At 62.3% G+C, this 24201-nt stretch overlaps 1 protein-coding gene and 1 long non-coding RNA gene across 4 annotated transcripts; one reads left to right on the top strand and one right to left on the bottom strand.

Moving 5' to 3' along the window:
- Positions 371–5616, bottom strand: LOC108638049. The gene is made up of 2 exons (XR_001919570.1): positions 4957–5616; positions 371–870 (listed from the first exon to the last, which is right to left on the bottom strand). It is a non-coding gene; the product is annotated as an uncharacterized LOC108638049 (long non-coding RNA).
- PPP6R1 (protein phosphatase 6 regulatory subunit 1) lies at positions 2771–24190 on the top strand. 3 transcript variants are annotated; one of them, XM_018063082.1, is made up of 24 exons: positions 2771–3296; positions 12253–12485; positions 13511–13697; positions 13780–13917; positions 14007–14072; positions 15329–15441; positions 15519–15632; positions 15744–15906; positions 15997–16149; positions 16239–16373; positions 16762–16826; positions 16918–17033; positions 17111–17196; positions 17325–17414; positions 17481–17578; positions 19446–19503; positions 19586–19758; positions 21953–22071; positions 22146–22296; positions 22378–22448; positions 22601–22682; positions 22911–23021; positions 23097–23168; positions 23303–24190. In XM_018063082.1, exons 2-24 carry the CDS (start codon positions 12259–12261, stop codon positions 23304–23306), a joined length of 2592 nt encoding a protein of 863 aa, XP_017918571.1. In that variant the 5' UTR covers positions 2771–3296; positions 12253–12258; the 3' UTR covers positions 23307–24190. The 3 variants fall into 3 exon arrangements, with proteins under 3 accessions (XP_017918571.1, XP_017918569.1, XP_017918570.1); XM_018063080.1 differs by lacking the exon at positions 2771–3296 and adding an exon at positions 6061–6243; XM_018063081.1 differs by lacking the exons at positions 2771–3296; positions 23303–24190 and adding an exon at positions 6061–6243 and having other exon boundaries at positions 23097–23172.

The raw sequence follows: 24201 nt of genomic DNA on the forward strand, positions 1-24201 counted from the left end.
TGTGAAGAAATATACTTTTGACATTCACGCTTCCGCGTCTAAGGTGGGAGCCCTGTTCTTTCCCAGCATGCAGTGTGGCGTGGCTTCTGCTCCACCAATCAGAGCTCGCCGCCCGGAGGCTTGGAACCGCTGCTGGAGAAGGCGGGAACAGGTACTGGAGGCAGTGAGACACCTCCCACGCCAGCAATGGAGGCCACTCTGGGTGCCTGGGGCAGGCTTGAGGTTGGGTGTGTGCTTCCTGACAGAAAAGCACTAGGCCTTTTCTCCACCCTTCTCCGAGATTGGGGAGCAAGCAGGGGACAGGGAAACTGTCGCCTCCTTTTATAAATTCCTTTCCGTTTAACCAAAGGAGCTTTCCATTACAACGGAGTCTTGACTGATGGTTTATTTCAGACGAGGAAGTGGAGCCCAGGGTGGTTGATCTTGTGGCCAAGTTCATAGCCGAAATTTACACCTGGGCCACATCCGAAGCTGTGTCACTCCCTGTATTCTGGTTTCCTAGCCCCATTTAATACCAGACTAATTCCTCTCCTGTGGAATTTAGTTGTGTGAGAGAGGTTGATTATATTTTTCACTACCCAGATTCAGAATAAATCAAAAGGTAGCTACAGGATCCGAGAATTGGAAATCAGATGTCACTTGTATCATTTTTGGAGCAGATGTGAGAAATCAGCATTGGTCTTGCTGCCCCTTCATCCCAACATTAGTCATGGTTGTCCGACTGGTCACAGGCAGTACTGGACAAGTGCACTCCTTTCCCTTAGGTGCAGGCAGCAGGCCAGAACACTGGACAGGATGGCTCCAAGAGGAGAGAGAGCTGGAGGGTTGAGTGTAGATGCCCATCCCATCTGGTAAATCATTCCTCAGCCCCTGGGAAGGGTGGAGACGAAAGGGAAGAGACTGTAAGAAGCAGAAGTTTCTCCTTGTGGAAACTTGTAAGAAGCTCCTTCCAATTCTAATACAGATCACAGCATCATCTGCCTGTGAATTCGGACAAGGTGAAGACCCAGACTTCTGTCCTAAACCTCTGCAGTTTCCCAGGTTCTTGGAGGAGACTGACTGTCAGCTTCTCAGGTTCCATTTGGTGATTGAATATGGCCAACCTCCTACCCCTCAGTTCCCAAGTTTATATGTTAAAACAGCGTGGCAACTTCAATCACATTTCGGGGCGGGGGTTGGGGGGGAAGCTATGACAAAAGAACCTGATGTAGAAAATCACTCAAGGAACAGAAGGAAATGTCTCACAATTGCTTTAAGCTGTATAACAGTAGGAACCTGGGTCCATTTTATAACAAGACCTCAAAGATGAGAAGGTAAGATTAACAAACATAAGGAAACAACTTGAGGACTGTGGCAATTAGAGGGTTTAACAGGTATCTGCTGCTGACGTGCTGCTGTCTATGGGGTCGCACAGAGTCGGACATAACTGAAGTGACTTAGCAGCAGCAGCAGCTCCCTCTCATGCCACCTCCAAGAAAGAAGTACACTTTCCCACACGGTGGTGGCTGAGGTGTAGGTGCTAGCCCCATGACTTTGGGTTTGACCGTGTGACTTGCTTTGGCCAATGGATGGTGGCAGATGTGAGGGAACCTGAGGTTTGAAATTGTGCTAACACAGTTGGGCTTGGTCGAGTCGTCAGACAACTTGCGACCGAACAACAACTGAGGCGCCTCTGCTTTTTCCTCTGGGATAGTACCCTGGGATGTCCACTGGTGCCCACAGTATGAGACAAAGGGGAATAGAAGCAGCCTCACCAACCTTCACACCTGCAGCTCTAAGCTGTGAACATGACCGGCTGTGGTTGCCTTTCAATCAGCAGTAGCTAAGGACATCGCATGCAACACAGACACTGGAAATAGCAAGGACCAGAAGAGACTTGGCTGGAAAATGACTTTACTGACATGTGGTAATCAGCAAATGTAGGTAGAAATGACAAGGATTAAAGCAAATAGAAGCTAACGTGAAGCACAAACGCATGATTGACATCCTTGAAATAGAGGACAAACTAGAATAGGATTGAACAAAAATGTCCCTGAAACAGGAAAGGTAAATGCGTGCTTTTTTAAATTTTTTTAAAGCCGAGTCCTTACAAGCACTTACAGCGCCGATTCTGGCCTGTATCACGGAAAGCAAGGACTATGAAAACTGAGGAAACTGAGGCTCCGAGCTAGATGGGACCTTAAAGACTATGGATCTGCAATCTAGGAGAACCTAGACTTAGAACCTAGACTTAATGTTAGAGGATAATTGTGCAGCAGCTGCAACAGAAAAGACACGGGCTGGGCGAAGGCCTAGAAGTGGGACTGAAGTCAGCCTGAAGCTCAAAGAAGGCAGGCGTCGAGAAAGATCGAGGCGGGACAAAACCTCCTGGCCGGGGTTGGAGACAAAACCCTAGCTGGATTCCTCAGGAAATGACCCTGGAGCCAAAGCAATAATGTGATTGGAGGAGACAGACTAGCAAATGGATGTCCACAGGGGGCAAGGGGATAGAGAAATCCTGGAGCAGGGAGGACTTAGGAACGGAGTCGCAGAGAAACACTGCCAGAATGTGCAGCGGGGCCTGCGCGTCGGGTGGCCGGGGTTTACTTTGGAAGAGACCGTTGGCACAAACCGGCGCGAGCGCTTTTGGGGCGGCGTTGCTGTGGCTGGGCGTGGCCCGCCGCAGCTGGCCCGGCGCGCACGCGCACTGCAGGGCCCGGGCGCGCGGCCCCCACACACCTGCGCACCGAGTCGCCGGCGGGAGGGCGGGGCCTCCTGCGTGCCCCCGTACCAGGGGGATTGTGGGATAGTGGCGGACGGAGCCGGGCGGCGGAGGCCCTGAAGCCGACTGCAAGGGCCCGGGACCTCGCCGCTTTGGGGAAGGGGGCGGTGGAGGAAGTGGGGCTCGGCTTCCGTCAGCCGTTGCTCAGCACTGCGGCCTGTTGGGACCGCGGAGTAGGACGCCTTTCCTGACCGGCCCTTGCTTTTCCGCGGGGCGCCGGGCCGGGTAAACCGGGGCGACTTCCCAGCGGAGGGCCTACGCGGGCCTCGCGACCCCACCAACCTCCCTCAGCCACCTCGCCCGCGGGCCCCGGACCCCCGCCCGTCCGGCGCTGAGCCCCGAAACTGGAACTCGTCGCACGAGGGCCCCCCTAGGCCCGAGACGCGTGCGCGAGCCCCGGCGCCAGCGCGAGCCCCGCCGCTGCCCCCCGCCCCCACATACCGGGTCCCTGATCGGGGCCGGAGCCGCCGGTGGCGGGGCGGGGGGGGCGCCCCGATGAGCCCGGAGTGCGAGGAGCCGCCGCCCCCCCGCGCAGGTAAGCGGGCGGCCCGGGACCCTCCCCGCCCCCGAGAACACCGCCCAGGTACCCTCGAGTCTCCTCACCCTTCGGACACTTCCCCTCGTCCATGAGGGCTCCCCAGCCCTGGTGTCTCCCCCTCAGCCCCCCGATTCTCTTAGTTTCTCCTCCTCAGCCTCTCATCTGCTCGTCTCTCCTCTCAGGCCCACCAAGACTCCAGGTGTGTCTCCTTCAGCCCCCCAAGTCTCCTAGTCTCTCTCCCCGACCCCAAGTCTCCTAGTCTTTCCCCCTCAGCTCCCCAAGCCTGTTAGTCTCTTCCCCTGAGCCCCTCTGAGTTTCTCCTCCTCAGCCTCTCGAGTCTCCTAGTCTCTCCCCTCAGGCTACGCCGTCTCCCCTCGGCCCACTAAGACTCCAGGTGTCTCTCCCCTCAGCCCCCCAAGTCTCTCCCCCTCAGCCTCTCAAAAGTTTCCTAGTCTCTCATTCTCAGACCCCAAGTCTCTTAGTCTTTCGCCCTCAGCGCCCCCGAGCCTGTTAGTCTTTCCCTCTCAGCCTCTCAAGTCTCCTAGTCTTTCCCCTTCAGACCCCCAAGCTTGTTGGTCTCTCCCCCTGAGTTCTCCAAGTCTCCCCTTCAGCCCCCCAAGTCTCCTAGTCTCTCCCTCTCACTCCCCAAGTCTCTTAGTCTTTCCCCTTAGCCCCCCGAGTCTCTTAGTCTCTCCTCCTCAGACCCCCAACTCTTCCCCCTCAGGCCCCTCAAGTCTCCTAACGTCTCCCTCTCAGGCCCCCCAAGTTTCCTAGTCTCCCCCCTCAGGCCCCTCAAGTCTCCTAACCTCTCCCTCTCAGCTCCCCCAAGTTTCCTAGTCTCCCCCCTCAGCCCCTCAAGTCTCTTGGTCTCTTCCTCAGCCCCCAGATGCCCTAGGCTCCCCCCCTGCAGCCCCACTTCCTTCCCCTTTCAGTCCATACCCCTGCCTCAGTGTCTTTCCCACCCACCCCCGCCGCTCCTGACTCCCACCCTCGCCTCCTTTGATTCTGCGGGCTTCCCCTCTGGTTTCTTAGTCTCCCCCTCCGACCCCCCGGGGCTCCCCCTTCTCTCTGCTCCTCCCACCCTGGCCCTCTCGGCGCCCCTTCCCCGGCCACCCTTGGCCTTCCTCTCCCTGCCTCAGCCCCTCCTTCCGAGGCCTGCCTGGGAGATCCCGGGCCTCGGACTGGCGCCCTGGGGCTCAGGAGACTCAGGAGCGGGGCTTCCCCGTCACCCTGCCCCGGGCGCGGCCCCTCTGTGAGGTGAGGCCCGCTGAGGCCCGGCGGGGGCCTGGTGCCGGCGCGGAGGGAACAGAGGCCGGGGGGACAGTCACACTTGCTGGTGTGGCGAAGGGGTACCTCAGGGCGGTGTGGGGGCCACTGCGCAGCGAGCGGGGAGACTGGCTCCGGGGTGGCTTTTTCTGTCGAGGAAGGATGAGTAGGAGTTGACAGATGGAAAGTGGGAAGAAGGGCCTTCCGGGTGGAAGGAACAGCACATGCAGAAGCGTGAAGGTGGGAACCCAGCCCCACAGGCTGCGGGGGAGAGGGGCGGAATGCCTTGGTGGGGCTGCGTGCCGGGCCCTTGAACGTGGCGGCTAGGGTCTGTCCTGTTCAGTGATATACACACTGGGACATCCGTGCTCAGGACACAGACGCTACTTACCGGTCACACCAGCCTGAAAGGCAGGATGTTTCTGGAAGGAAGATGTGTTGTCAGGTGCGGGGCGGGCTTCAGAGTTGCAGAGAAACTTCCGTGGGGTGGGGTGTAGAGAGGGTTTTCTCTGGCGGTTCTGGGGATTCCGTCTGCCGTTTGTAGAAGCCTGCAGCACAGGAAGCGCTCCAGGGTCAGCAGCTTTTAGGTTATAACTCAGTTTGGGATTGTCTGTTGCCTGGGTTCTCAACCGGGGTTGGGGAGGGTGGCGGGCGATGGTATCCCCCAGGGGACCTTCACTAAGGGCAGTGGAGATGGTTTAGTTGTTACAGCTCAGGATGCTACTGGCAGGCGGCGGGTGAGAGCCGGGATGCTGTGGGGCCTCCTCCAGGGCAGAGAACAGCCAGGTTCAGTGTGCCCGAGAGCGGTGGGCAAGCCAGGCTTTCCTGCTCGGGTGTTCGGTACAGTGTGGCTTACCTGCTCTTTTGCTACCCTGAGCGGCGTATGCTGAGTTGTGTACTTCAGTTTCCTTTTGTGTTTTTGGTAGTTAGTGTTGCGGGGCTACCTACTGTTTCTCTCCAGGAGGGGAGAATCTGCTGGTCTCCACTCGCCTGCTGCTGCTAAGTCGCTTCAGTCGTGTCCGACTCTGTGCGACCCCATAGACGGCAGCCCACCAGGCTCCTCCGTCCCTGGGATTCTCCAGGCAAGAAGACTGGAGTGGGTTGCCATTTCCTTCTGCAATGCATGAAAGTGAAAAGTGAAAGTGAAGTCGCTCAGTCGTGTCCGACTCCTAGCGACCCCATGGCTGCAGCCCCCCAGGCTCCCCCGTCCCTGGGATTTGCCAGGCAGGAGCACTGGGGCGGGCGCCGTCGCCTTCCTCCACCCACCTACCCAGTGTTTTCTTCCAGGACCCACGGCCCCTTAGGGACTTTAATTGCAGAAGTAGCTCTAGCCAAGGGGCCTTGCCTTAGGCTCGGTCCTTGGAAATTGGCGTCCTGCTGCCCGATACGGGTGCCTGAACAGGCAGGTCCTGTCACCGAGCGCTCCGAGGCTGTCACAGTGTGACCACGGAAGCCGTGGAAGTGTGGAGCAGGCCTCTCACGCAGTCAGGGGAGGCTTCCTGGAGGAAGTGGTGTCTGTGCTGAAGCCTGAAGGACCCAGGAGGACCTAGCTAGTCAGGCTCGAAGAGCTGGAGGGAAGGCAGAGGGAGCAGCCGAGCCAGGGCAGAGCGAGGGCGCAGACGAGCAGTCAGGTGTGGCGGGAGTGTTGAGCGCCATGCGGGTTGCCGCAAGAGATGAGGTGAGAGAGGCCTGGATGCCTTGGTGGAGGTGCCTGCCTTCCCCGCCTCCCCAGCTCCTGCAGGGTCCCTGAGCAGGTACGGGCCCGGGGTGGGGACACACTTGTCTTCCAGGCTGAATCAAGGCGTCCCGAGAACACCGGTTTTGTGGATTTTCCCGGGGGCAGAGTGAGGTGTCTCTGGAGAGACCGGGGCTCAGTGGAGTCGGATGCCTGCTCTGAGGCCACAGAGCCTGGCGAGGCAGGATGGGAGTGCAGGCCTTCCTGACTTTGAATCTCCCAGTAACACTCAGTCCAGCCCCCTGTTCCCCACGGGCCATTTCAGAATCTCTTCGCTGCTCTTTTCCCCTTTGAACCCCTGACTGATCCAGGAGGTACCTCTGATGGCGAGCTTTGGGGCCCCTCCGCATCCTCAGCTGCTATCCCATTCTCTTATGTTTCTGATTGTTCCACGCCCTGGGTAGAAGCAGAGCTGCCACCTTACCCCGGTGAGCGTGGTCTGGGTCCCGTAACAGCTGCCACCACCCCCCAGCTTTCCCGAGTCCCCGGGAAAGTCCCAGCCCATGGTCGCATGAGGCCTTGGCCAGGTCCCTCTCCTTCTCTTGGCCTCTGTGGCCCCTACTTCCATGTGGGTGTCCCGTGGCTTACCTTGCCGAATCTCTGGTGGGTCTTGATGTTACCATGATCCCGTTCCTGGAATTGGAAGCCCCCCACCCCCATTTCACATTTGGCTGAGAGCTGATGGGTTGCGGGGAGTTAGAGGGCGATGGTCTCACTGTCCTCTGACTGGTGGGCCCTGTGAAGGCTGGGGGCTGGCTAGCCAGCAGCGGGGTCTCCACGCCTGGCCTGGACCTTGTTAGGGGCCTGTGGCCTGTGGTGGCTGAGGGCAGCGGCGGGCCCAGGATAGCCTCTCCCAGGGCTGGAATTCCTCCTGAGCCACAGGGCATCTCAGGGGGCCACCCCAGGGCCCTCCCAGCGGCCTCTTCAGGCTGGATCTCCACTTCCGGGTGCGTGGGGCTAGGGCGGGTGAGAAAGGGGCGGCAGGTAAAGGACCAGCCCCGGGCTCCCAGGCAGGCAGGGCCTTGTGTGGATGGACCGCGGTGGCCGTTGGGGTGCTCAGTGGGGGCTGCAGCTGGGCCCTCACTGAGCCCACGCCGGGTGGGGGCTGCCGGCTCCTGAGAGGGGCCGCTGGTGTCCGAGGCCTGAGAAGCACGCAGCGAAGCCGGAAACCTGGGGCGATGGTGCGGAGCTGGCGCAGAGAGAGGTAGTTTTCGTTCTTAATGGCTTCCTTTCTCATTTACAGTTTCCCCCTCTTCCGTTTGCAGCCAGAGTCACGGTTTTCAAACGGTCGCTAAAAGCCAGTGGTATTCACTTCCGTTTTCTTGAAGTTTGCTAAAAGTTGCAAAGCACGGGGTTGGCGGGGTGTGGGGCACCGACCAGAGTATTGGAGTGAGCTCAGCCACCCAGGCGAACGGGCCATCTTCCTCAGGGCTCCTGTTTTTAGCCGTGTCTCCCTGGGTAGTGGCTGCTCCTTCCCTCCTGCTCAGAAGTGTCCAGCCTTCAGCCTGGCCCCGGGGACTCCTGCTGAAGGAGACCTGCCCTGTTAGGACCACAGGCCTGACCCCGCTGTTCTCAGAACGTGCCCCTTCCTGACGGCTGGGCCCTGTTTCATAGACGAGGAGACAAGCGTGGCACGCCGTGTCACCATTAGGGAGTGAGGAGGAAACCCCTCTGCTGCCCACGTCCAGGGCTTCCAGGAAGTTGACCGTCAGGACCTGAGGCTAGGTGCACTGAGAGAGTGCAGCGGGGGAGAGTGTGTTTCTCTTTGGGGTGTTTTCTTTATTCCGCGCCTCCTGCACCTGCATCTTGTCCCACGTAGAGCTTGAGAACTGACTTTGGGAGGGAAGGGTACTGCCCACCCCTCAGCTGCATCTGATCCTTGCAGCCTCCCCTGCCTTTCGGAGGAGGACCTGAGGTTCTGAGAGTTTAAGGGACCGCCTGGTTTCTGAAGTCCCTGGAGTCCATACTCCACTCGCCCCCCAGCCCAAGTCAGCTTTGGGAGGGAAGTCCTACCTGTGGTCCAGGGCAGGTGGCAGGGTTGGTGGGGAGGACGTAGCCTGTGGCATCTGTGCAGGTGCTTTGGGCACAGTTGGCGAGCCGCAGGCCCCCTGCGCCTTGGCTGTCAGACGGGAGCAAGAGCGGTGCTATCCCTGGTCGTCTTGACGAGGGACACGGTGCTGTGCGGCTGCACAGGTTCTCTGCAGGCCCGTCCCCTGGCTGAGGGGGCCTGCTTAGCTCGGGGACCCCGCGGGTAGTGAGGCTGGGGGCGCCTGGGCGTGGGCCCGCGGTTGCGCCTTCTCGCCCCCGCCCGGCCCGGCCCGGCCCGGCCGGGCCCTGGCGGTGTGTCAGCTCCGGGCTTCTTGGTGCAGAGCAGGCCAAGGCCTGGCCCTCTCTCGGCAGCCTCAGGCAGCTTCACTCTGTTTGTTTTGTAACAAGTTGTGTATTTATTGGTTGCACTGTCTGTTGCCGCGTGGGCCTTCAGCTGCAGCAAGCCGGGCTCCTCTCTTAGTGGTGACGGGCTGGCTGCTGGCAGCGGCCCCTTGTTGAGGAACACAGGCTCCAGGTGAGCAGGCGCCGGTAGTTTAGGACTCATGGCGCAGGAGGGCAGGCGCAGCAGCTCTGCAGCGTGGGATCTAGTTCCCTGACCGAGGATCGAACCCGTTCTCCTGCATTGGCAGGTAGATTCCTCTCCACTGTACCACCAGGGAAGTCCTGGTTTTGTTTGTTTTTGATGATAGGTTTTTTTTTTTGGGGGGGGGAGGTGTAATTTACGTAATGCCATATATGACATCCATTTAAACTACACAATTCAATATCTAGTCTATTCAGAGTTGTGCAACCAACAGTCAGCACCGTAGATTTTTTAAAGTGAGTTATAGTATCAAATAAAATTGTGTGCAATTGATTTTAGAACTTTTTTAAAAAAAGAACACCCCTTTCCCAAAAGGAAACCCCATACTTGCTAGCAGTTGTCTTCCTCCATCCTTGTCTTGTCCCTCAGCTCCTGAAAAACACTAGTCCCAATTCTGTGTCTACAGATTTGCCTTTTCTGGATGTTTCGTTTAAATGGAAGTATGCGATGTGTGAGCCCTTCCCTGGTGGCTCAGACAGTGAAGAATCTGCCTGCCAGGGCAGGAGACATGGGTTCAGTCCCTGGATTGGGAGGATCCCCTGGAGAAGGGAATGGCAGCCCACTGCAGTGTTCCTGCCTGGAGAATCCCATGGACAGAGGAGCCTGGCGGGCCACAGTCCATGGGGTCGCAGTAGAGTCAGACATGACTGAGTGACTGAGCGCGTGCGCGCACACGCGGCGCGCGCACACACACACGTTCCACATGTGGTCTTTGGTGGCTGGCTTTGTGCCACCGGGATGACCTTTTGACCTCTCTGGTCTTTTGTCCTCCCCAAAATCTGTGATTAGAAAGAGGTGGTGTTCTCACTGGTGGGTGTGCCTTGTCCCTTGGGCCCGAAGAGCGGCTGCCCCGGGCAGTGGTTCTGGCCCCACGAGCACCCAGCTCAGGAGACCGTACCAGGCCCGCTCTCTCTCCAAGTGAGGATGGCAGGCCTGGGGCCCATGCAGAAGTGGGGATGGCCCTCGTCTACTTGCAGGTTCAGGGCGTGGCCCGCCTGCCTTTGGGAGCAGTGTCCCCACTCCGATACAGGGCCCCGTGTTCAGCACGTGGAGCAGCCCACTCTCCTGCTCCGCTTCCCAGCCTGCCAGCCCTGGTGGTCCCCCACCCCACGCCACCTGGGCTGGTTTATGGAGGCCCGTGGGTGTGGCTGGGGGCATCCAGGCGGGAGCAGTCCCCTCTACTGCTGCCCTGACAGGTCCGTCAGCCTCTTGCCTCAGGAGCAGGGTCCCACCCTTCAGTCCTGGTTTCCGAGCTGGTGTCCCCCACGCGGTGTTGTCCAAGGTGGTCACAGCCACCAGACAGGACGGGTCTGTGGTCTGTACACAGCCCGCAGGGGGCGTGCGGGGTGCCTGCTCTACAGGTCTGCAAGGCTGCAGCTCTGCACCCAGCCCCTCCCCGGCCTCAGAGACACCGCCGCTGAACTGGTGCCTGAGCTGAACTGGTGCCTGACTGGAGCCCCGTGGGCCGGGAGAGGGCACTCGCTGGCTCTGTTAGCTTTCGTTGGGGTGGCTGGGCTCCCCTGCACTCTGAGAAGGGACCTCCTGGGGCTCGGGCACCGCTCCACGGTTCTGCAGCCCTCAGACCCTGGTGCACCTCAGGTGCCTCCCTGTACAGTGGCGCAGGTTGTGGGACTCAGTTGAGGTGACAGCTGTGCAGCTCACGTGGTTTGCCGGCCACGTGTGTCCGCGTGTTGTGCACGTGGCGCCGCCATCCTCACACCCGAGGCCTAGGGCTGGGGCGGTGACGGCCCACAGGGCACTGCTCGGGGGCTTCTGGCTGGGACGGAGACACCCCCCGACGTGGCAGTCTTGGGGCGATGTGTGAGGAGCCAGGCCTCACTGGGGGTCAGGGCGGTCCAGGGGCCGTGGCCTGGGCTCGGCCCGCACAAGTCGCTGGTCAGGGGGAGGCGGGTGTGAGAGCCTGGGGTGCAGACTTAGGCAGGACTGGGTGGGGGCGGGGGGGGCCATCCTGGGGCCTTTTGGGGTACCACGTGCTAGGTGTGTAAGTCTGTGTTTCAGAAAAGCGTCCTGAGGGGTGGGGTGCAGGCCTGGGGGCTCTCAGGTGCCCCCCCCCTCCCCTCTCTGGGGCCCGTGTCTGCGCTGTCTCGTGAGGTCATCGCCCCTCCACTCTACCTGCAGGCGGCCAGGGCTTAGGAACCAGCCGAGTCCCACAGGATCATTGCACATCTGGGGTCACGTTTTCCCTGTCGCTGAGAGTATGTCCTGGGGGCCGGGGAGAGATGCGTGAGGCTCCTGTGGAGGCTGGACAGGAGAGCCCGGTGTTGGCAGCCTCCTGAGGGAGCTGATGGTCAGAAGGCAGGCGCCTGCCCTCTGCCGCTCGGCTCTGCCCTGGGCTGCTGCCCGTCTGGTGGGCGAGTCTAGCATCCTTCTCCCCGCTGCTGCCCGTCCTGTGGCGAGCTCTCCACCGCTGTGATGATACCGGCAGGGCCTTGCTGTCCTCCGGGTCTGTCTGCAGCAGCCTTGGCCTCAGGTGGTCTTCAGGAGGCAGGTGACACGTGAGCGCTGGGCAGTGCCAGCGTGGTGCTCGGGGGCCCAGCTGACCTGGGTGTGGTTGTCTGCCGTTCCATGGGGTGACTAGAGCCCTCATCAGGGCTGCAGGCACAGCCCTGGTGCCTGGGGGGACGGTTGGACAGAGTGGCCTGCGAGCTGGCGGCCAGCTCAGGGCAGGTGTGCGCCCAGGGGTCGAGGCTAGGGGCGGTAGGAATCCCCAGAGGGGCAGCCAAGTCTGCTCATCGGGGGGCTTGGATCCTCCAGGCACTTAGCGTGTGCTCCACCTGCGATGCTCCTGAGGCCAGTGCCGGGTGGGCGGGCCACAGCCACCATCGTCCTGCAGAGGTGCTTATCTGTCTGGTGCCGTTGGGACCCGTCAGGGGGTCTTCTGGGGGCCACTGCGCCCTCCCCTCCAACTTTTCCTTGTCCTGTCCTGGTACTGGGTACAGGGGTTGGGGCGTGTGTGTGTGCATGCGCACACAGCCGAGAGACACTGCAGACCTCCCTCTCCCTGGCCCTGCACACAGCCTGGAGATTTCAGGCATCATGGGACACTTAATTTCTTGAGCAGATACAGGTTGAAGCGAGCCTGGGGCCAGAGGTTCCAGGATCAGCCGGGTGCAGCCCAGATGAGGGGACGTGGACAGGCCCGGGGCAGCTCTGTGCAGTGCGCTGGGGCCTCGCCCCGGGTCCCGTGTGCGGCCTTCCCCGGCGCTGGGCAGTGGGCAGGAAGCCGCCCGTGGAGTGGCCTGGCAGGCTGGGAGGTGGAGGGGCGAGCGAGGGCCCCCGTGTGACGGAGCTGCCTGCAGGGCGCCATGTTTTGGAAGTTTGACCTGCACACGAGCTCGCACCTTGACACGCTGCTGGAGCGGGAGGATCTGAGTCTGCCCGAGCTGCTGGACGAGGAGGACGTGCTGCAGGAGTGCAAGGTCGTCAACCGCAAGCTGCTGGACTTCCTGCTGCGGCCGCTGCACCTGCAGGCCATGGTGGCCTGGGTCACCCAGGAGCCGCCGGCCAGTGGCGAGGAGCGGCTGCGCTACAAGTGAGCCCCCGACTTGCCGTGGACCTTGTTGGCTTGGCCCCGTTTCTGTGGGACTTGCCATACCTCCCCCGAGGACCCTCCCCCAGCAGTGAGGGGCACGGGCGGGGGGGTGGGTACATGTGTCTCACTGCCCCGCCCCACCCCTGCTTTATCTCCTGGTGGTTATTCAGTTGGATTTCTGTTCCTGTCTTGGAGCGCAGGAGCGTGAGTGAGGACTGTCCCTCAGCCCCTTGTCCTGTCCCCAGTGCCAGGATGGTGCCCGGCCCAGAGGGTGTGGCTGTGTCCCTCCCACCAGAGGGGGTGCCAGGGAGGGGGGGGGGGCGGGCAGGCGCTGTGCAGAGCACCTGTCTGCCCTGGTCTCTGCTGCCCTTCTCCAGCCCTGCCCTGCCCACCCCACACAGGCCTCCTGGTTCCCCGGGCCACCCGATGCCCAGCCCCTCACATTGAAGCTCACACCGGGCCTCACAGGTCCTGCCTCTGTCCCTGGAGGCCTCGAGCCAGATGGGCAGTGGGTGACTCCTGCTCAGTTCGCCCCGTGTGAAGCGGGGCTCAGTGCAGAGGTGCCAGCCTCAGGGGGCCCCAGTGCCCACCCATCCGTCACTGCCCCCTCATGTGTCTGCCCCCTCCTCTGCTTTGCTCACCTGGCTCCGTCCCCTGTCCACCAGCTTGAGCCTGTCCCACGCCTCAGTTCTGACTCCTGTGCCCGCCTGGCCTTGTGCTTTCCATCCCGCCCCGAGGAACTCACTTGCCAGGGCCTGACAGCTCACGAGGCAGAGCTGAGCAGACTGGGGTCCTCGGGGCCTGGGTGGCACCTAGGCAGGCAGCCCTCCCATCTGGTGAAAGGTCCTCGGGGCTGAGGGGTCAGCCTGGAGGGTTGGGGTCGGGGGACAGTGTTAGTAGGGGTTGGGGCCAGGCTTAGGGGGCCCAGTGCTGTCTTGGCAGCAGGGGAGCTTGCATGGACCGGGACTGGGGAATGGGGCAGCCGGGTCCCTGCCGCCCCCTCCACAACTCTGCTGGGTTGACAGGTACCCCAGCGTGGCCTGCGAGATCCTGACGTCGGACGTGCCCCAAATCAACGACGCGCTGGGCGCGGACGAGTCCCTGCTGCATCGCCTCTATGGCTTTTTGCAGAGCAGCGGCAGCCTCAACCCGCTGCTGGCCAGTTTCTTCAGCAAGGTCATGGGCGTCCTCATCAACCGCAAGACTGACCAGGTGCCGGGGCCGCGGGCAGGGCGGGCGAGCGTGGGCTGGTGGGCCCAGGGGTCCTGCGCTCACCCGCGGCCCGCGTCCTCAGCTCGTGTCCTTCCTGCGGAAGAAGGACGACTTCGTGGACCTGCTGCTGCAGCACATCGGCACCTCGGCCATCATGGACCTGCTGCTGCGCCTCCTCACCTGCGTGGAGCGGCCGCAGCTGAGGCAGGACGTGGTCAACGTGCGTGCGTGGCGTGGCCAGGCAGGGCGGGGGCGGGGCCAGGCGGGGCGGGGCCAGGCGCGGAGCCCTATCCTCTCGTCCCTCCGCAGTGGCTCAATGAGGAGAAGATCATTCAGAGGCTCATCGAGCAGATCCACCCGTCGAAGGACGACAATGTGAGTGCTGCTGCCCTCGAGCTTTGGCCCCGTGCTCCCATAAATGAGCAGTGAGAGAAGGGAGCCTTCGGAGCTGTGGGGGGTTGGGGGGCTCCTGCTGAGAACAGGCGAGGGTTACGCTGCTGGACGGCTCCCCAGGAACCAGCTCCTCCTCCCAGGAGTGCTCAGAGCTCTAAAGACGGCCCTCTGACCCGGTCCTCACTGCCGCCGTTCCCAGGGCCCTCGTCCCCTCTGAGGCCTGGCGGCTCTTCCCATCTCCTGTGCCTGGGTCAGCCCTGGTGGTCCTTCAGAGATGATCCCAGGGGCCCCACGTCTGTCCTCCTGGCCCACTGGCTGGCAGAGCAGAAGTCCACACGCATGGGTCATCACCCCAGGCACTCAGCCAGGGCCAGGCCTGGGGCAGTGAGGACCACCCTGCCTTCGTGGCAGAGAGACAAGGGGTGTCTGCTGGCAGCTAGGTGGCAGGGCTCGGTGCAGGGCTCTGAGGTGCGGCAGTGGCCGGGGGGGGGGGCTCTGGGGGTCTGCGTGCTGGGCTCTGGCAGCCGCCTGCTGGGTTGGACTCAGGGCTCTGCTGGTGCTTCTCTCAGTTCATCTCGCAGCACCTTATCCCACACTGTGAGGCTCACCCAGTGAAAACACAGAAGTGTGTTCAGTGTACACACAGGGTGGTGCCGCCTTCGTGGCGCTGGTTTTAGAGCACTCTTCCTCGCTCCACAGAGGAGACCCAGGCCCATCAGCTGCCGCTCCCTGTTCCCCACATGGGGGCTGGGCCCCTGCAGACACGTGTCTGCTTGCCATCCTGCTTTGCTGCTCCTGGTGGTTTCCTGTAGGCGCAACGCGTGGCTTGGGTTTGCCTGTGACTGGCCCCTGGCCTTAGCAGCAGGTTGCTGTGTTCATCCCAGCTGTGTTCAGTGCCTCATCCTTTTCTAAGGCTGAGCAGTGTTTCACTGTATGGACGGACCTCGGTGGCCTGTCCGGTCCTGAGTTCGTGCATGCTTGGGTCGCTGCACCCCTTGGCCACTAGCTGTAGATGGCATGTGTGGGGTTTGTGTCAGAGTCTCCTTTTCCAGGAAGTCTTCTTTGGTTTCCCTTTCTCTCGGCAGTCTCTCCTTCCCAGTGCCTATGTTCTCTCCCTCCCACGTGTTTCCCCCGGTCTGTGCGGCCCTCTGTCCTCGAGGGCAGGTGCCCCCCTCCAGTGCGTGGAGCTTCCTGACGCCAGGGCAGACCGGGGTCCTCAGCTCTCTCTCCCTCCCCAGCAACATTCCAACGCGTCCCAGTCCCTGTGTGACATCATCCGCCTGAGCCGGGAGCAGATGATCCAAGTGCAGGACAGCCCGGAGCCTGACCAGCTGCTGGCCACCCTGGAGAAGTGGGTTGCGGGGCCGCCTAGGCAGGGTGGGGAGCTGTCCCGGGCCCTCCTCCTTGACGCCCCCGCGCCTGCCCCAGGCAGGAGACCATTGATCAGCTCCTGAGCAACATGCTGGAGGGGGAGCGGAGCCCGTCCGTCCTCGTGAGTGGGATCCAGGTGCTGCTGACACTGCTGGAGCCCAGGAGGCCCAGGTGAGCGCCTGGGCTCCCCCCCCCCCCCCCGGTGTGTGTGCATGTGCACGCGTACACGTGTGCACAGGCCGCCTGCGTGGCTCACACTGCCCCCTGCCATGCCTGCTGCAGGTCCGAGTCCATGACTGTGAACAACTTCTTCAGTAGTGTGGATGGACAGCTGGAGCTCCTGGCCCAGGCAACCCTGGACAGTGCCGTGTCCAGTGCAGGGGCCCTGCACGCCCTGCGCCCACGTCTTAGCTGCTTCCACCAGCTCCTGCTGGAGCCGCCTGAGGTGGGCAGGGTGCTCGTGGGAAGCGGGGGGTGCAGCCTTGGGGTCAGGGCAGAGCTGGGGCAGGAACCAAGCCCAGCCCTCCACCTGCAGCTGGAGCCGCTGCGCACAACATGGGGCAGCCTGGCCCCACCCCTGGGCAACACGCGGTTGCACGTGGTCAAGCTGCTGGCCAGCGCCCTGAGCGCCAACGATGCCGCCCTGACCCAGGAGCTCCTGGCCCTGGATGTGCCCAACACCATGCTGGTACTGGGGGCGAAGGGCTAGGGTGTAGGGGCGGGGGTGGGGCGACGCTGGGGGAGCTGCTCAGAGCCAGCCTGTGCCCTCACCCCCAGGACCTCTTCTTCCACTACGTGTTCAACAACTTCTTGCATGCCCAAGTGGAGGTGTGTGTGAGCACGATGCTGAGCTCCGGGCCCCCTACCGACAGCAGCTCAGACACGCCCCCCGAGAACCCTGTCGTGAAACATGTGAGCTGGGCTCCGGGATCCCCATCCCCTTTGGTCTCTGGGGAGCTCTGCTCAGGGGGAGAGTCTTGGTCTCTTCTGGAGGTCCAGAGTCTTGGGAAACCGACAGTTTTGTGCGAGGGTGGGGACTGGTGGAGTGGTGACCTCGGGGGCAGTGGGTATCGGGGGGGGGGGGCGGGGGGGGGGGGACCAGGAAGGGTTCTCCTGGGGTGATGGCCCCTGCGCTCCTGGAGGTGCCTTCCTGGGTGTGGCCCTGGCCTCAGGGCAAAGCTGGAGCCCAGGCAGGCAGGGTGGCTCTGGGGCTTGCTGTGCAGGCTGAGTGGGCCCAGAACAGGTGAGCAGGGCAGCAGTGCTATGCTCACACCCAGTGCACGCCGCCCCACCCCCGCAGCTGCTGCAGCGGTGCCGCCTGGTGGAGCGCATCCTGACCTCCTGGGAGGAGAACGACCGAGTGCAGTGAGCAGGGGGCTCCTGGGCGCGGGAGGGGGCGGGGCCTGCTCCAGGGGGCGGGGCAGCCCGAGTTCAGCCCTGGCTTCCCTCTCTCCAGGTCTGCAGGGGGCCCGCGGAAAGGCTACATGGGCCACTTGACGAGCGTGGCCAATGCCCTGGTGCAGAACTCGGAGAAGGGGCCCAATGCGGAGCAGCTGCAACAGCTCCTGAAGGGTGAGGGCGGGGCGCGCATGGGGGCGGGCGGCGCGGGCGGGGCTTCCGTCCTTACGTCACACCGCCCCTTCCGGCAGAGCTGCCGCAGGAGCAGCGGGAGTGCTGGGAGGCTTTCGTGTCGGGCCCCCTGGCGGAGACCAACAAGAAGAACACGGTAGACCTGGTGAGTGTGGAGCGCCGGCTCTCCTCCAGGCCCGGCCCCGCCCCCGCCCCCGCCCCCGCCCCGCAGCTCCTCCTGCCCCAGACCTCCCCGGGCCCCGAAGGCCCTGACCCCGTCCCGCCGCTGCCTAGGTGAACACGCACCACCTGCACTCCTCCAGCGACGACGAGGACGACAGGCTCAAGGAGTTCAGCTTTCCCGAGGAGGCGGTGCTGCAGCAGGTGCGGGCAGGGAGGGCAGGGGAGGGAGGCTGTGTGCAGGCCTGCCCTGACTGCCGCCCCCCGCAGGCTTTCATGGACTTCCAGATGCAGCGCATGACCTCGGCCTTCATCGACCACTTCGGCTTCAACGACGAGGAGTTCGGGGAGCAGGAGGAGAGTGTGAAGTGAGTGTGCCAGGCGGAGGCGCGGAGGGTCACGAGGCGGCGAGTCAGCACGCACGCACATGGTGCGTGTCTGGCGTCCCCGTGCCCACCTGGCCCAGGTCGGGCTCAGCCTGCCGGCTGCTGGCCTCTCACCCTCCACCCCCGGGCAGGAGCGGTGCGGGCGTCCTGGGACACGAGGCTGGCTGCGCACCCTCGCAGACTCAGAACTCGTCTGTCTCCCCTCCCCTTCAGAGGCCTCGGCCGACCGGGGAGGGTGCTTTTCAGTGACCGGTTCTGATTCTCTGCATATGTTGTACCGCACGTCAATATCGATTGCTCTGATACTGCCCTGGAACTTTTTTCTTGATTGTCCGAATTTTCTGCCATGGCCGTTGGTTCTTTTAACCGAGAGACAGTTGAAAGTTGTGGTGTTCTGTTGGTTTTACGAGCACCCTTGTGATGGCCGTGGGTGGACAGTGAAGGGAAGGGCAGGCACCTGAGATCCCGAGAGGAGACTGGTGGGGAGCGGGGCGGCTGCCTCCAGCCTCGCGCTGGGCCCTGGGGCCGTGTGCAGTGACCAGCGCGGCCAGTGTCCCAGAGCAGATACGCCTGGGATCCCTGGGGGGAAAGTGGCCGACTCCGCAGGGTGTGCCAGGCAGGGTTTCCCAGTTGTGGCCCCACCTGTGTTGTGGGCAGCGTGTTGGGCCCCTGTCGAGTGTTGTGCAGTTACCTGTCAAGACCACTCTGGGCTCAGGAGCCCGTCTGCAGCCAGGGAGACGGCACCAGCTGCTGTCTGTTGTGCCTCGAGGCAGACAGAGACCCCCGGGAGCAGAAGTGCTACCTGTGCTAGCTGCCGCTCTGCCTGGCCCGTGTGTGCTGGGAGGCCCCGGAGGAGACCCTGGCCAGGGGGCTCAGAGCGTGGCCTGGGCACAGCCGGCTGCGCTTCTAGGACAAAACTGTCACCTCTTTCGTCAAAATAAACGCCAATGAGGTGAAAGCTTTAAATGTTGGGAAAAAAAAAAAAAGCTAAAGCCATGAAGTCTCCTGGAACAGAAAATACGTTTGTAAACTCAGGGCTGAAGGCGCTGCTCACCGGGCCTCCAGCCGCACCCGCAGCTGCTCCCTCCCCTGAGGGCGCTGGGGTACCTGCCTCAGTAGGGGTTGTGAGCCAAGTCAGCCTGCGGGGGTTGTGAACGTGCTTCCTGGGTCGGAGACAGCAGGCGACAGGCTGGAAGCAGCCCCGGCACAGGAGGGGTCAGACCTCAGTGCAGACATGGTGCTCTCCCGCCCTGGGAGAGAGGCAAGCAGGGCCAGCAGCGGCTGTTGGAAACTTGCAGTGTGCGGGTCGGAGCGTACGTGGGCAGGGCTCTTCCCACGGTGTGGGTCAGGACTAGAAGTGTGTGGATTTGATTCCTTCATCCAGGAGTGGCGCTTCTGTGCCGCTTTCTGGAGGAGAGAGAGCCGAGCAGAGACTGGTGGGCACGTGTGGACGCAGAAAGGCTGGGGGTGCGAGGTGGTGGTGGGCACAGAACTGCCCGTGATCCCTGGGCTCCTGGCCCCCACCTGGGCCCTGCCTCGGGGGCCTGTATGCCTTGAAATGGATGTCTCACTCAGGTTATGATGTCAAAGCCTGAAAGCCTAGCCTGCCCGGTGAGGTTCTGTGTCCTTTGTTTCATGAAGAGGAAGCAAGGTGCAGGAGCCTTAGGTCTCTGTGTGGGGCCTCGTGTGACTGCGGGCACACGGGCAGGGCGCCTCGCCCTGCAGACACCCTGCTGACGGGATGCCGCGGGAATGGCTGCAGTCCACAGACAGCCCTAGAAGGAGGTGTGTCTGCTGAAACCGGGTCCAGGAGAGAGGGTCCCTCACTGTCTCTGTGCCTCCCCAACAGTGCGCCTTTCGATAAGACGGCCAGCATCACCTTCTCCCTGAGTGCAGACGACGACAACGTGAGCTGCCCCGACCACTGCTGGGGGTGGGGGTTCGCTGCGGGCAGGTGGCCCACCTCACCCTCCTGCCCTGCCCCCACAGCCCAATGCCAACCTGCTGGAGATCTGCTACAAGGACCGCATCCAGCAGTTTGACGACGACGAGGAGGACGAGGAGGAGGGCCAGGGCTCTGGGGAGTCTGATGGGGAGGACGGTGCCTGGCAGGGCGGCCAGCTGGCCAGGGCGGGCCGCCTGGGCCAGGCCCCGGGCGTGCGGTGAGTCCCCTGCTCCCTTCCCCTCCCCTCCTGCAGGTTCCCCAGCGCAGCCGGGCTGCAGGACCTGTGGGCAAAACAAGGAGAATGGAGTGCGTGTGTGATGTGGGCAGTTTTCAGTGTTGAGTGATAGAAACCCAATTCAGATGAGTTCAGGTTCAAAAGGAGTAACCGCTTGGTCCAGGTGTCAGTGGGGCCATCAGGAGGCAGGTCCTTCAGGCACAGCTTGGCCCAGTTGGGGCATCAGAGGTGGTCCTTCGGGCACGGCTTGGTCCAGTGGGGCTGTGGTCTGCCCACCCCGCCCTCTACTCCGCTCTCCCCTGCGGCAGCTCTCTCGCACGTGTTCTTGCCAAAGGGGCAGTGGGGTGTCACGCCAGTGAAGCAGGACGTGGCGATTGTCCTTGCTCACAGTCCAGCTGCGGGCCTGTGAGCCGTGTCCAGCCCTTTGTGCGGGCAGTGGCTGGCACAGGAGCACTGACTGACTGCTCTTGGGCAGCACGGACTTGCCGGCGTGAACACCAGCTCAGGGCTGAGCCCTGTGACGTGTGACCGGCACTGAGACGACGAGACAGGTCATGAGTGGCGGCCACATGGGCCTCCCTCTGTGGCACCCAGAGGGGAGAGTGCAGCACTCCCCAGCCCCTGCTGGCTGCCCGCTGCCCTCCGAGGGTGACGCTCTTCTGACCCTTGCCCTTTTGAGTTTTTACCTCTTATCCCATGAGTGAGCCCCGTCCCTTGGGTAGGTGTGGTTGTGCCCTGTGTGACTGCCAAGTTGCTTTGCACTTAACACGTGTCATTGCTGAATCCAAGGTCGTGATTCATCCCTGTGGTTTTCTTGGTAATATCAGTTCTTAACGTTTAGGTTTTTGACCTGTTGTGAGCTAGTTTTTTAGGTGTGTAAGCTGAGGGGTCCAGCTTCATTCTTAGGCGTGGAAATGCCCGTGTCCCAGCTCACAAGTTGAAGAGACTCCTGCAGGATGGTCTGTGCACCTTTGTCAGAAGTGTTTTGGCTGTTTGTGCAAGCATTTATTTTTGGCCTGTCTTTCCTGGCCCATTGGTCTGTACATCTCTATGCCAGTGCCCACCCCCCCCACCCCCCACCCCCCGGCCCTTGATTGCATTGTACTGAATTCTGAAATTCAGTACTGAAATTGAAAATGTGAGCATCCAATTTGTTCTGTTTAAAATTGTGTTGATCATTCCGGGTTCAGTTCCTAGAAATTCCGGGTGTTAATTTCAGTAGAGAAAGCCAGTTTTTGAGAGGGATCGCCTTGAATCTATAGGCCAGTTAGAGAGTGTTGCCATTTTAACAATATTTTGTCTTTCAGTCCATGCAGTTGGGCTGTCTTTACGTTTGTTTAGGTCTTAGTTACTTCTGACAGTGTTTTGTAGTTTTCAGAGTATTAACTTTTATGGTGCTTTTGTTAAATTTATTCTTAAGCAATACATTTAAATTTATTCTTAAACATTTTTGATGCAATTCTGAGAGAAATGTTTTCCTCAGAGATATTTTGAAGCGGTTATAAGCGTATAAAAATACGAGTACACTGGTACACTGATCCTCGCCGAACTGCTTGCTCTGACAGTTTGAGAGGGTTCGTTGGTCTCCTGCACACAAGCTGTGCTTGCTGCAGTCAGAGACGGTTTTGCTCCCTCCTCTCCAAGTGGGGAGAGAGAGCCCCTGCATCACGCGCTGGTCTTGGGGCCTCGGGGCTCGCTGTTGAGTGTTGCTTATGGGCTCTGGAGACCATCCCAGGTATCCAGGGTCAGGAAGCTCCCTGCACGCTTTCTGCGAGCGTCTGGCTCGTGAGCACTGTGCGGACCGTGGGGCAGCGTCTTAACGAGCCTCTGGGTTTCCTTCGCGGTTCCCCGGTGGACACGGTGTCGAGTCTCGTGTCTGTCGGCACTCGGCCGTTAGGTTTGGGGCCCAGGAGGCTGCAGTGGCAGAAGTCCAGCGAGGCTGCAGATGGAGAAAGCGTTTGGGGTCAGCCTTCCCTGGGGGTAGGTGGTGAGGGGCCTGTTTCCGCCAGGGCCCCGCAGGGGGCGCCCTCTCCCTGGGCGTCCTCCCACTACCCAGCGCCCCTCCCCCTGCCCCGCCCCTTGGTTGCCCCGCTGTGCTGGGGGCTGCGCTTGAGGCGGTGCTGGGGGCGGCCCGGCCCCTCCGCGCAGCGCTGATGGCAGGTGCTCCGTGGAGCAGGAGCCGGGGCAGCACGGACAGCGAGGAAGAGGACGACGACGAGGACGAGGACGAGGACAGCCGGGCCCGCGGCAGGCCCGGGCCCCCCTGCTACCCCAGTGCTGGCCGCCAGCCCCCGGGTGCGTTAGCACGAGGCCTGGGCGTGGGCGGGGCCCTGCTGTCTGCCTCTGTGCTTACACCTTCCTGCCCCCAGGCCCCAGCTGGACAGCTGCCTTTGACCCAGTGCCTACGGACGGCCCGGCCAGCCCCCAGGACTGCAGGGACAAGGAGCCCCGCGGGGAGCGTCCGGACCTCCCGGCCCCGAGCCCGGTTGGCCCTGCAGCCCCCAGCACCCTGCAGCTCAGGTGAGGCCCAGAGCAGGGCCAGGGGCCTGGGCCCCCAGCGCCCAGCCCAGCCACCCCTTGGGCTCCTCTCTTGCCTCCTAGGTTTCAGGATCCTGCCCCCACCTCTGCACCTCAGGAAGCCACAGACGGCAGCAAAGCAGCGGAGCCCACGGGTGAGCCGCCTCGCCTCAGCCCCGGTACCCGCCCTGCTCACCCTTCCCTGCCCACCCCTCCCTCAGCCCCGGTGCCCGGCCTGTCCACCCGCCCTGAGGAGGGCGCTGGTGCTCGGCTTCCTGAGTCTCACTGAGGGCCGGTCTCTGCACAGCCCCCTGCCAGGCCCTGCTCAGCGTCGGGGACCTCCAGGCTGGCCTCAGAGGGACACGCTCCGCCCCCAGCTCCTTGGACAGGTGCCTAGAAAGCGAGCCTCTGGGGGAGTCGGGGGGCTGATCACCGGCCGTCCCCACCAGGGCCCTGGAGCGCAGAGCTCCTGCTCAGCCCTGGGGTGGGAGGGCTCGGTCGGGTCAGAGAGGGCAGAGGGTGTGCGCTGACCTGCAGCCTTTCTGGCCCCTGGGCGGCTCTCAGGGGACCTGGGATGTGAGGGCGTCTGTGACGGTAACCCCGTGGTCCCCTTGCAGTGCAACCAGAGACCCTGCTACCTCTGTCCCAGCCCCTGGGGCCTACCAGCCCCCCCAGACCCCAGAGGGGGAGAAGAGCCCAGAGTCCTCGGGGCTTCCCCAAAGCCAGAGGTAAGCATGGTGCGGCGGCAGGAGCAGGCGGTGTTCCGTGGGGGCGCTGACCGCTCGCTCATCCTCTCCCCACAGTGCCCTGGCCCTCCAGCCACTCCCGATGCCCAACGGCTCTGCCCCGGGAGGCCCAGCGGCCCCGGGCTCCCAGTGAGTGTGGGCAATGGGGACGGAAGTGGGTGGGGCCGGAGGCAGGCAATGGACAGGGGGAGAGGGCTGGATGCGGGTGGGTGGGGCCGGCACTGGTTTCAGCACTTGACACTGTCTCCCTCTCACTTTCCAAGGTGACTGCTTGGTCCGGTGGTGGCCACACGCTCCGTGCTCCGCGTGGACCCTGTCCGGGTGAGGGCTGGGCAGGTGCCGCAGAGGCCCTGTCGCCCATAACCCACCCTGCCCCACCCACGTCCTGGCTGGAGTCCAGGAGGCCGGCGCCCGGGAGACAGCCCCCACCCCTGATTGCACTGAGGAAAGAGATTAGAGTTCTGTCTCCTAGAGTAAAGATAGAGTGGGCTAGAGAGAGGAGAGAGCGCGCGAGAGAGAGACCTATATTATATATTATATATATATATATATATATATATATGTATCTGAAGGGAGCAGAGTGGGCACGCGGAGAGCCAGGAAGAACGCAGGGCTGGGCGGCAGCGGTGAGGCCTTCACCCAGGCCCACTGGGGCTGCTGTGGAGGGTCCCGAGGTGGCCACCACTCTCCCGTCCAGCTGTGCCCCCATCCTGCGGTGCAAATGCCCACACCCACACTCGGCCTTTCAGCTCAGGTCCACCCTGGGGGGGGGGCCCGACTGGGGGTCGTGCCTTTGCCTAGCCCCCTTGCCCCGGACCCTGCACTTTGACCCAGGCTGGGAGCTCGATGACTCTCCACCTGGCTCAGCCAGCTCTGTGGGAGGGAGCTGGGTTCCTGGTCCCAGGGGCCTTCCCTGGACATCGCCCCCAGGACCCTGCCGCACTCACCGAGACCTCCATCTCCCACCGAGCCCGGGCGGAGACCTGGCTGGGTCCCACTCCTCCTCCCGAGGGTCTGGGTGCAGCCCAGCTGCCAAGTGCCCTTGTCCCAGCCCCTCTCCCCAGGCGGGCGTGAGTGTGCGCGTGTGTTCGTGTTGAGCTTCTGTTTCATATCGCAAACGTAAACAAATAAAGGAGGACAGTTTAAGACTCGTGCTGCTCAG

This window comes from Capra hircus, chromosome 18, assembly GCF_001704415.2.
Source record: "Capra hircus breed San Clemente chromosome 18, ASM170441v1, whole genome shotgun sequence".
Lineage (NCBI taxonomy): Eukaryota > Metazoa > Chordata > Mammalia > Artiodactyla > Bovidae > Capra > Capra hircus.

Excerpts from the sequence above, each read along its gene's own strand:
- PPP6R1 (XM_018063080.1), top strand. The coding sequence starts at position 6,220 with ATGCGGGTTGCCGCAAGAGATGAG. Across the intron at positions 14,073-15,328 it reads ACCCGTCGAAGGACGACAAT|CAACATTCCAACGCGTCCCA; the intron begins GTGAGTGCTGCT and ends CTCCCTCCCCAG. Across the intron at positions 15,907-15,996 it reads TCCTGCTGGAGCCGCCTGAG|CTGGAGCCGCTGCGCACAAC; the intron begins GTGGGCAGGGTG and ends CTCCACCTGCAG.